General features: G+C 34.8%; 1 protein-coding gene across 2 annotated transcripts in view; it reads right to left on the reverse strand.

Annotated features, from left to right (window-relative positions):
• USP34 (ubiquitin specific peptidase 34) overlaps positions 1-11,272 on the reverse strand; it is a 218,811-nt gene that overhangs the window by 116,849 nt on the left and 90,690 nt on the right. For both annotated transcript variants that reach the window (XM_075535336.1, XM_075535335.1), the window contains exons 17-21: positions 8,539-8,654; positions 8,318-8,445; positions 6,661-6,750; positions 4,964-5,059; positions 3,805-3,887 (exon numbers count right to left, since the gene is read on the reverse strand). In XM_075535336.1, coding sequence (XP_075391451.1) covers positions 3,805-3,887; positions 4,964-5,059; positions 6,661-6,750; positions 8,318-8,445; positions 8,539-8,654 — 513 coding nt within the window. The remainder of the gene's footprint in view (positions 1-3,804; positions 3,888-4,963; positions 5,060-6,660; positions 6,751-8,317; positions 8,446-8,538; positions 8,655-11,272) is intronic.

Here is an 11,272-nt window from a genome sequence, read left to right on the forward strand (position 1 = left end):
TGCATATGTTTATAGGTTTAGTATTAAGGTAGCAGATGATCATTGGGCTGCCACTCAAGTACTCCCTCAATGCAAGAATACTTCGTACTATTAATGTGGCATTCCATGATGCTCACCTTCCCGACAGAATCATTGAAGACAAATGGGTACATACCCAAATGTGAAGAAAACTGATGGTGCCCAGCTATAAAAAAAATTACCGTGGAGGGTGAGTGGGTTGGAAGGGGGGAACTGATTACAGGGATCCACATGTGACCTCCTCCCTGGGAGACGGAAAGGGGGGGGAAGGGAGATTCCGGATAGGGCAAGATATGACAAAATAACAATCTATAAATTATCAAGGGCTCATGAAGGAGGGGGGAGCGGGGAAGGAGGGGGAAAAACAAAGAGGACCTGATGAGAAGGGCTTAAGTGGAGAGCAGATGCTTTGAAAATGATTGGGGCAAAGAATGTACAGATGTGCTTTATACAACTGGTGTATGTATATGTATGGATTGTGATAAGAGTTGTATGAGCCCCTAATAAAATATTTTTAAAAAATACCATCTGGGGTCTTAAATGCTTGGAGGTCTTAAATGCTCAGAAGAAACACAGCCCACATGGAAGAAGCACACCAGCCTGTGTGGTCACTAGGTGTTGATAGGATCAGATATCAGGCATCAAAGACCCAGAACAAAAAAATCCTATCACTGTGAATGAGGGCGAGTGGGGAATGGAAACTCATAGCCCATCTACAGGTAATTGGACAACGCCTTACAGAAGGGTCGCGGGGAGGAGATGAGCCAGTCAGGGTGCAGTGAAGCAACATCCAACTTTCCTCTAGTTCTTAAATGCTTCCCCCGCACCCCACCCCAACTATCATGATCCCAATTCTACCTTACAAATCTGGCTAGACCAGAGGATGCACACTGGTACAGATAGGAACTAGAAACATAGGGAAAACAGGGCAGATGATCCCTTTAGGACCAGTGGTGAGAGTGGCGATATGGGGAGGGTGGAGGGAGGGTTGGGTGGGGTGGAAAGGGGGAACAGATTATAAGGATCTACATATAACCTTCTCCCTGGGGAATGGACAACAGAAAAGAGGGTGAAGGGAGATTTCTGACAGTGTAAGATATGACAAAATAATAATTTATAAATTATCAAGGCTTCATGAGGAAGAGGGGAGTGGGAAAAAGGGGGTAAAAATGAGGAGCTGATGCCAGGGGCTTAGGTGGAGAGCAAATGTTTTGAGAATGATGAGGGTAACGAATGTACAAATGTGCTTTATATAATTGATGTATGTATGGATTGTGATACTTGTATGAGCCCCCAATAAAATGATTGAAAAAATAAACAAATCAGGTTTCACTTAAAAAAAATTATCGAATACAACAAAGATCTGAAATGTACACTTTCACCTAATTCACAAAATTGTTTTTTTTTAAATGGAACTATTCGATTAGTAGCACTTAGTTATCAAGAGTTTCTTCAGTATACTGGCAGTTATCTCTCAAAACCGTATGTAAATTAGGTGTTTAATCTGTGCACTGAGTCAACATAAATACTATACCAAAAACAACCTTTAGAATATATTAAGTAATTAAGAACATAGGGATGCCTTCTACTCCTATAGTCTTGGAAACCCGTATGGCCAGTTCTATCCAGTCCAAGAGGGTATCTATGAGTCGAAATAGACTGATGGCAGTGAATTTGGAGTTTGGGGAGTTTTGTATGATAAAGTGGAGAAGTTTGGGCTGGTAATCAGTAGGTCAGCAGTTCGCAATCACCCAGCTGCTCTGAGGGAAAAGAGGAAGTTTTCTACTCCTGTAAAGATCTGTAATCTCAGAAACCTACAGGGCCAGTTCTGCTCTGTGCTATAAAGTCATTATAAGTCAGAATAGATTCCACAGCACTTAACTTTTGGGGTTTTTTTGGTTGTTGCTGTTGTTGTTAACATCATAAACCAGAAAACCTGACAGTCAACTTATAAATATTACAGCCTAGGAAACCTTATAGGACAGTTTCATTCAGTCATATAGGTTACTATGAGTTGGAGTTGACTCAGTAGTACACAATACATGAGTATATTAATATATGGCTGAAGCATCAATTAACCTTCAAAGGGCAAAGTTTGCACTTTTAAAAGACAATCTAAACCAAACTCATCACCACTGAGCCAATTCCAACTCATAACAACACTACAGGACAGGGTAGAACAAAAACTGCCCCTATGAATTTCTGAGACAGCAACTCTTTTCTATTAGAAAGACATCTGTGTATAAAATTAGTATTACATAACATCAGATACAATTACATGCAACTTTGAGTTGACCACATTATAGTCTACAAAAACTGTGCCAGTTAGAACTATAACTGTGAGGTAGGAGAAACAACGTTTTCAATTTATTCCATCTGAAAAGTAGATACTATGGACAAATACAGAGTAGCTACACTGTTAAAAAGAATAAACAAATTTAACAGTCATGAAAAATTATTTATGCTGGCATTATTTGCTTTGGTTTGATTTCACCCAAATAGGATCAGGTTTTAAAAAGATCTTTTATTAGAGTATACACTTACTTTATTTTATCAGTCATTAATAGTTATAATACACGACTAAACATGAAACATGATTAGTCAAAACCAGATCATTTACTTTTGAAATCTATACCTATGACGATGCTAGTGGTACCGGGTCATACCAACAACCTGAATTTGAAAAAGAAATTATAGAGTTACAAAAGATAAACATTTAGTGACTCCTAAACATAGATACTAACTTGAAACTGGCATGACACCTCACTGCCAGCAAAACATACACCAGATTAACTTGACAACCTTCTAAGCAAGGAGTTTGTTTGCTATGGACACACGGATCGGGAAGGAAAAGCTGATACACTCAGCCTAGGAAGAGAAAAGGAACTCCAGCCACCAAAAAACCAAACCTCCTCTCTCCTATGAGCACATCTATCAGATGGACTTGACAATTTAGACTCAAACTCCATACCAGACTAAACCCTCCCCAAACACATGCATGCACGCACACATGCACAGAAGAATCCCTAATGAAACAGTGAGACTGTGCTTGAGACCACGCTTCATGATGTCAGCTCAGATGTCAAAATACTTTGAAAAAAATGATCAGTGTTTCATTCTGTGATACACACATACTTAACAACAGCAGCACCTAACAACTCCGACATGACAATGGCTGTCTCTAACCAAAGTTAATATCAATATGCAGTAATAAAAGACGAAGATGTAAAAAAAAAAAAAGATGAAGATGCGGTGGTCCTAAACTGATATGAATTCTTAACTCAAATTATTTCTAAAATGAACCCTTTTACTCATTGAGAAACTGCTATTTTCAGAGACTGAAGCAAGAATAGCTCAGGGTGATGCTCCTACTGCCATACCACTGAGTAGTTGAAGCTTAGGAAAAATGATGCTGCAAATTAGATTTCTTCTATTAAAAATATCTCACTCCCATCTTGTCAATTCCGATTCTTTGTGACCTTAAGGCAGAGCAAAACTGTCCTTTTACAGGTTTCTGAAATATAAATCTAATTTACAGAAGTAGCAAGTTTCTTCTTTCTCCAACTATTAGAAAAGAACTTTGTCCCAAAAAAGTATTTAAAATATAAAGACATCTCAATTTTTAAAAACATTTTATTAGGCATTGCAAATGTCTTGAGGTATATAAATGTTCAAGCGATTTATGAATATATTGCAAATAGTTTAATCACCAAAGACACCTGATGGCACAAGCAAATTCCAAAATTCGATACAAATGTTAGAACACAGTGAATTAAATACACTTACTAAAATGATCAGGTGATCCCAGAGTTGAAAACACACAAGTCAAGAATTGAAGACGAACTTGAACTTCAGCACTATGGCTATATCTATGTAGTGAAAAGTTATGAAATAATTTAAAGATCCTACTTCTTTTAATGATTTTTAAAGATTTAATGGCCTAAAATTTAACTTACAGCATTTCTGTAAACTTCGATATTAATAATTCATTGTTAAGTATTTTAATATGATTTTGAATACATGAAAACATGTTCACAACTACTATGTTTAAGATTTATCTCATTTCATATATTTCAACAATTTCCAAACCATTACATTATTTTCAAATTATGAGAACATAAATAAGAAGTCCACATGATGAAATAAATGGAGAGAGATGTCACTTTCAAAGTATGTAATATACATGTAAACTGTTAAAAGTACAAACACTAATAGTATTTACATGAAGTTTGTTCATAAAGAATTTAAAATGTAAATCTGGCATTTAAAAATACTATTTCAAGTGAACTAATTACAGTTCGTCTGATGAAATTGGCTAGGTAGAATTAAGAATTGGCTGGGGGAATTGCTAAGTGGGTGCTCTCACATGGTTCCCTTTACTTGCATGAATCCAGCAACGAGAAGCTTCACATGCAGTCAGACCACTTTACTACTTAGTCATTTCCACCAATTCTCACCCACTGTCATGTGAACTTATGCAGGCAATATTTTAATGAGAAAATAGCAGTTTTTAAGTCTTCAACATAATTCAACTTTTTAACACTAGTATCCAAGAAAAATAATAAAGAAAAATATCAATCCTCTGTAAGTTAAATATATTTACTTGAAAGCAATATTTACAAATTAAGGAATCAAAAGCCTTATATATCAGTGTAAAAGAGTGGTTAATTTCTAGAAAAAATATTTACCTTTGAGACCTGAAAGTAATAGAGTTGAACAGAACTGAAGGATAAAGGTTACCCATCCTCAAAATATTATATAACCAGTAAGTAACTTCATAAAATATTTCAACTTAAGACAAAATTCTGCCAGCCTCTTAAAATTTCTATAACTAAAATACTCTGATCAGTTTATTTACTACCTAGCAGAAACATAGGAAAATTATCTTTGCAAAGAAAGAGGATCCACACGTTAACATATCTTAACACAGCTGAGAGGTACGTACAGTGCATGTTTTTGTCTTCCTTCTCTTACAGATTGAATGTAATATACCAAATTGTCAAAGAAAAGTTTCATCATGTTCAGTTCTTTTTCTGCCCACCTGCCCAATGAAAAGAAAAAATAATGTTTTAGGGGACAGGGTGAGAGAATAAATCTATGCTGGGACAATGTATCTATGGACCTGAAAAATTCTTAAATGGAGAGTTTTAAAATGACTAAAGTATACAAAAGTTCTCCTTATATGTCAATGATAAAAAGACACGCCAATATTCCTTAATTTTAAAAAAGTTTTGAGCTATAATTAACATCAGATTATTCAATAGTCAAATCATATCAAGAAGGATTTATGCAATCATCACCCCAATAACTTTGGAACCTTTCTTCCTTCTTGTGTACTCACTGGTATTGTGTTCCTTAATTTTTATGAATTTGAAGTATTATTGTTACTTTTTATTGAAAAATATCCAACACCGGTTTGAGGGTTCAACAAGGTATTAATGAAAAATGATTTGTATGTCTTAATACAAAAAATCATAAATACGTAAGACAATGGCTATTTGGCTTGGCTGTTATGAAATATAAATTTTCTAAATGAAGTGTGAGGGGTGTCAATTTCTAGTTTTGTGGGGTGGTGAAAAACAATGACCTTTAAGAGGGTTCAAAAAGAAATGAATCAAAGAAATACCCAGGCATTTTTAAGTTCCAAAATAATATTTTACTGCATTGCAATTAGTAGTTCGTCCATTAAAAAAAATCATGGGACAACCCAAGGAAAGAGGACTTACACTCTTTTACTTAGATGACACTCAATGTTACAATCTACTATCTCTTTTTTTAGCATTTCAAGGACCTTCTTTCTACTAAAAAACAGAATTCTGTCTCTAGACTCATATCATTATTCATAATCAAAAATATTTCTAAAATAGCAATTGGAAGTTCAGGTTAAACATTTGCACTTTAGTAGAGGGCAACAAACAGCATGGAATACAACAGATCAGAAACCCTAACATAATCCTAACTGGAACTGTAGTGCAGATACCCTAGAAGTTTTTTAATGGGATTATCTCGAAGGTAAACAAGTACTCCTAAGGTAAGATCAGACTTGTAAAAGCCATCTCCTCTGACTGAGCAAAAATGACTTTAATAAGCCTAACTTTCCTTGAAATGTGTATGTCTTTGAAATCTAAAAGCATATTCTCCTGGCCATCTAGTTCATTCTGACTCATAGCAACCGTAGAGGACAGAGTAGACATTGTCTCTGTGGGTTTCTGAGGCTGTAACTCTTTACAAGACTAGAAAGTCTCAGAGGAGCAGCTGGTGGTTTCAAACTGCTGACCTTTCAATTAGCAGCCCAACACGCTACCCGCTACACCACCAGGGCTGCATTAAGCAATTTTTTTAGACTAATGGTTTGTGAAAGACAACTTTTTATAAAACATTATAACAATATTTTATCAACTTTAGATTCAGGTAGTACATTAAATGGTTTTTCGCACTACAGAGAACAAGAAAGTTAAGATTCTCCACAATATTGATGCTTTAACTCCAAAAGGCAAGGATAGTATAAGAAATCTAAGAAAACATACCGTGTGACACTCAATTTTTCTAGTACAGAGTGAAACTTGGTAAACAGTTGTGTAAAATTTTAAATTGACAGGTATAATTTGCAAAGTTGTTAAAGAAAATACTTCATTTCCTTACATTGTAATCCAATGTGTATCATAACTGCTCCCAAATTGCTGAAAAGTACCAAACAGTTTTGGAAGAAGACGAAGTGAAATTACTACTGATCTGTAATATAAAAAACAGGTGTACTTGTAAAATGAGATAACTTTAGCCACATTCAATGATTCTAGTTTTTAAAACTCACATAATTTAATTTCCTAACTGCAAAGGGACTGGACTTTTAAATTTATCTTCCTTACACAAACATTTTTAACTTTTTCACCACAAGTGTAAATTTATTCTATGTTTTGGGACAAGAAACACAATTTTAAAACTTCAAATCCAAGGCCTTCAGAGGAAAATACATTGTATGTGCTCACACAAAGTTAAACTGAAGTGGGGAGGAGTAGAGCACACCACACAGAGTACTTCGGGTTTTATTCAGAAACAGAAAGTTCTTTTCTCTCATACTTTCCCATCTTGGTACTCACCACTGATTTCTGGTATCCCTGGTACTTTCCCTCAAATGAGCAGGTAATTCGGGGACTGGCTGGTAACCACACTTGTGAGTAGGTCATGAGCATTTTTCTCATTTTGAAAACTATAGTACATTTTTACCAAGCTCACAATACTTGCCCTCATGAAGGGATCACTAAAGATATGGGTGCTATAGCAGAGTGTGGTGAAGAAATCAGATGGCGTCATGCTATCAGAAAGAATAGCATCTGAGGTCTGAAAGCCATGTCTCAAAGTAACCATACCTAAATGAAGAGTCAGATCAGGTAATCACACATGGAAAAAGTACATCAGCTTATGTGACCCAAGCATTGTAAATAAGAAAACTCAAACCCAGAGGAGGCAATGGCTATCAGAGCCTAAATGCTCAACACCCGGATTGAAGACTGTTATGATGATAGTGGGAGCCCAAAATCCACTTGCAGGGTCCACACACGGATTGAGTTTTCAGTGAATTCCCATTGACTGTAAGTTTAGGAATGTGAATAGCCTTAATACTAGACAAAGTAAATAGTTAAACAGGAGTGTAATGCCGTACCATTCAATCTCCCTTTTGACTAATTTTGAAATTATTTTATTTAACTATCTGACCCTTTCAGATAGCAGCTAAGTGCTTTCAACCAATGCATAACACTCAGGCACCGTCATTGAGAAACGTTGGTTTACTGAAACACCTAGACTAACAATGTTAACCTGATTCTTTAGGCACTACCAAAGTCAAGATGCAAAAGATCCACTCAGATGGAAGAATAAAACCGTTATAAAGGTGCTTGCATTATTTTCTGCTTAATTCTAATTTCAGGTATCATATTTTGCTTTCTTTATATATAAGGATACAATTCCCAAACTTTTTTTTTTAATTCTCTTTTCCAGTAAGCCTTTGCTCGGGAACAGTTCCAAAACATATCATGGTGATTTGAAAACAAAAGAACCACCATTGTTTTCTTCAAGTCCAGAGAATAATTCCTTTGTTTCTATTGGAGAGAAATTAATCAACCAAGCAGAAAACAGCAAGACCAAGTAGCAAAACATCAACCTGTGTAGGAAAAGTCCTTAAGCCTAATAATATAAAAGTCATAGTGACTGGTACATTACATGATATAAAACTGCCAGTCAATAAGACCACACAACAAGAATATTGGTTATTGCATTTTTTAATTTTTTAATTTCTATTTACCTGTTGTTTCCTAAATTTTCGAGGCAACCTTCAATGAATCTCATTCGAATCTGCCTATCCGTAAACCAACATACTAAGGAACAGAGGAGTTTCTCAGCTTCATTTATCAATCCTTCAGAAAGATTAACCTACAGAACACACACAGACATTAAAAAGTTACTGTTTAGTCAGGGTGGATTTTACAGTGATCATGTCATCGTTGGCTCCATTAAATAACTTACTGCATCATCATCTTGGACTATATCCCACAACAAAGTATTTCCTTTCTTGCAAACATTATCCAAATTAATGTCTGTCACAGCATTACTGTTGAATTGATGTTTGTGAACTGCTGGTCCTAAAAGAGTAAAATATATTATACTATATACAGGATGATAGCTGTGAAGGGAATTAGATCATCTGTAAAGCTAACAAATTAAAAAATATTAACTAGGATAATTAGATCACATAACAAGTGCAACAAATCAGAGACATCCGTGTATGAATGACAAAAAACATGCTGTTCAGTGAGGTAAAATTAAAGGGAAATAAGGGTGCTATTCAATCTTTTTCATGATTCAAAATAAATGTTAAATGTTCTCGTGTCAACAGAACTGCATACAAATATTTGAATCCTAAGTTAAGCATAGAAATAATTATTTAACCTGAGTTTTTCCCTGTATTATTTTCTGAATGAGCTCTTAAAATTCATACATTAAAAACAAACCAAAAACCACACAAACCATCCATTATTAAAATTTTACTCAGAACACTGTCAGGTTAAATGTACCCCAATTAGTTCCTTGATAGTAACCCAAAATAATGCTTTTCTTTTAACAGATTTACTATAGAATTCACCTACCGAATTGTGCACAATGATATTAAATTTACAAGTGTGCACCTAAAACCACAATGTTAGAGCACATTTGCATTAACCCAAAAACGTTCTTTTTGCCTAGTTACAGTTAGTCCCATTCTATTTTCCAGCCCTATTGTTTTTGGTTTCATATAGTTGACAATTTTTGAAATCTCAGGTAAATGGACTCATACAAAACACAATCTTTGATGTCTTGTTTCCTAAACATATTTCTTGAGGTCTATACATGTTGACACACTTTATCAGTAGTGTTCCTTTAATTGTGGAGTAATAGTCCACTACATGGAAATACCATGTTTTGATTATATACTTACAAACTGATGAACATTTTGTATCCCCAGGGTTTAGCTATTGTAAGTAATGCTGCTAGGAATATTTGAGCAAGTCTTTGCATGGATGTGTGCTCTCTTTTCTCCTGGGTAGATAAATACTTAGGCATGAACTGAGTGGAATGGCTGGGTCATATGTTAACTGTATGTTTTAACATTTTACAAAACTGCCAAATTGTTTCCCAAAGTGGTTGTAACCATTTGGAATACCAATTCCAATTATTTCACATCCTTATCAATATTTGGAGTAAAGTCGTTTTTCATTCTAGACATTGTGTTATGTAAAGCATTAACACTACTGTTTTAAGTTAGCATTTCGCTCATTACTGTTAATGTGGAGCATTTTTTCCTGTGTTCATTAGTCATTTGTCTTTTTTTTTTTTTTCTTAACTGAAATAATCACTTGTCGCTTTTTAATTTGGTTGTCTGGCTTACTGTTGAGTGGTAAAATTCTTAAGACAGATGAATTTATAAGATACATGAATTGCAAATATTTGCTTTTTCTGTGATTTGTCCTTTTTAGTGTTTAATTTTTTTAAGTGTTACTGAAGCACAATGTACATAATCAACATACGAAACACTTCTATTACACCCCCCATGACCCTTTGCAATCATTGTGCAATGCCAAACACAACAAAATTTGGTAAGACTAGAATCATTAACGATCATGTTTGCCTGCTCTAGAGCTGAACATAAATGGAGTCATAGCGTGTACGCTTCTATCTCTTGCTTTTCTGGCTCACAATAATTATTCATCCATGGCACTGCATTCATTCGGGGTCCTTTCTTTTTACTGGTGAGGAGCATCCACTAGGCAGACGTCCGACAATTTATTACTGCTCAGTTATCTCCAGTTGGAGGGTATTATACATAACTTAAATATGAATATGTGTGCATAAATCTTGTTATAGATATATGATTTCATTTCTCAAGTAAATACCTACAGTAGGAATTGGTGAGTAATGAGGTAGGTATATGTGTAATTCATGAGAAATTGGTGAATAGTCTTTCTTCCAAAGGAGTTGGCCTGTATTATACACCTCACCAGCAATACATGAGGGCCAGTTTTCTCCAACCTTAGCAATACTTACTATCCGTATTTAAATTTTACCCATTCCAGTAGTTGCATAAGGCAACTTACTGTGGTCTTAATTAGCACTTGCTAAACAAAAGAGTTTGAGCATCTTTTCATATTTATTAATCATTTCCAATTTTTCTTTAGTGAAATACCTGATCAAATTTCCCCATTTTTTAGCTGAATTATATGTCTTTCAATGTTAGGAAGATTGTATTAGTATTAAATAATTTTTGCACAATGCAGATTTGGAAGGCATTAATACAGTAAAAATTGTTTTAACACTGAATAAATAAAACATTTAAGAGTAAAAGAAGATGGGTAACAACTTAAAGGGAAAAAAATAGAAGTAAAAAGGTGTTAAAATAAATAAATATAGTACCAAGAAGTTCAATTTGATGACCTCAATCCTAACCTCATCATGTTCCTAATAACCACAAAAGGGGAAAAAATTTTTTTTAAATCAGGGTAACTTTATCTAGAATAACTGTGGTAACATTTGAAATTAGTAAATTGTTTCTTAGGGTTACAAGTTGTGCCCGACATATGCTCATGTCCTTTAGGCAAAAACTGTTAGGTGCTAATATTCTGTTCTTTCTAAATTTTTCTCCCTTTTGTCTTAACTTTTGCCTTCACTGTCTTAATTCCCATCTGTCTTAGCTGTTTTTTAACCTGCACTGTTCTGTATTCTTCCA

The sequence above is a fragment of the Tenrec ecaudatus genome, chromosome 17 (genome assembly GCF_050624435.1).
Source record: "Tenrec ecaudatus isolate mTenEca1 chromosome 17, mTenEca1.hap1, whole genome shotgun sequence".
Taxonomy (NCBI): Eukaryota; Metazoa; Chordata; class Mammalia; order Afrosoricida; family Tenrecidae; genus Tenrec; species Tenrec ecaudatus.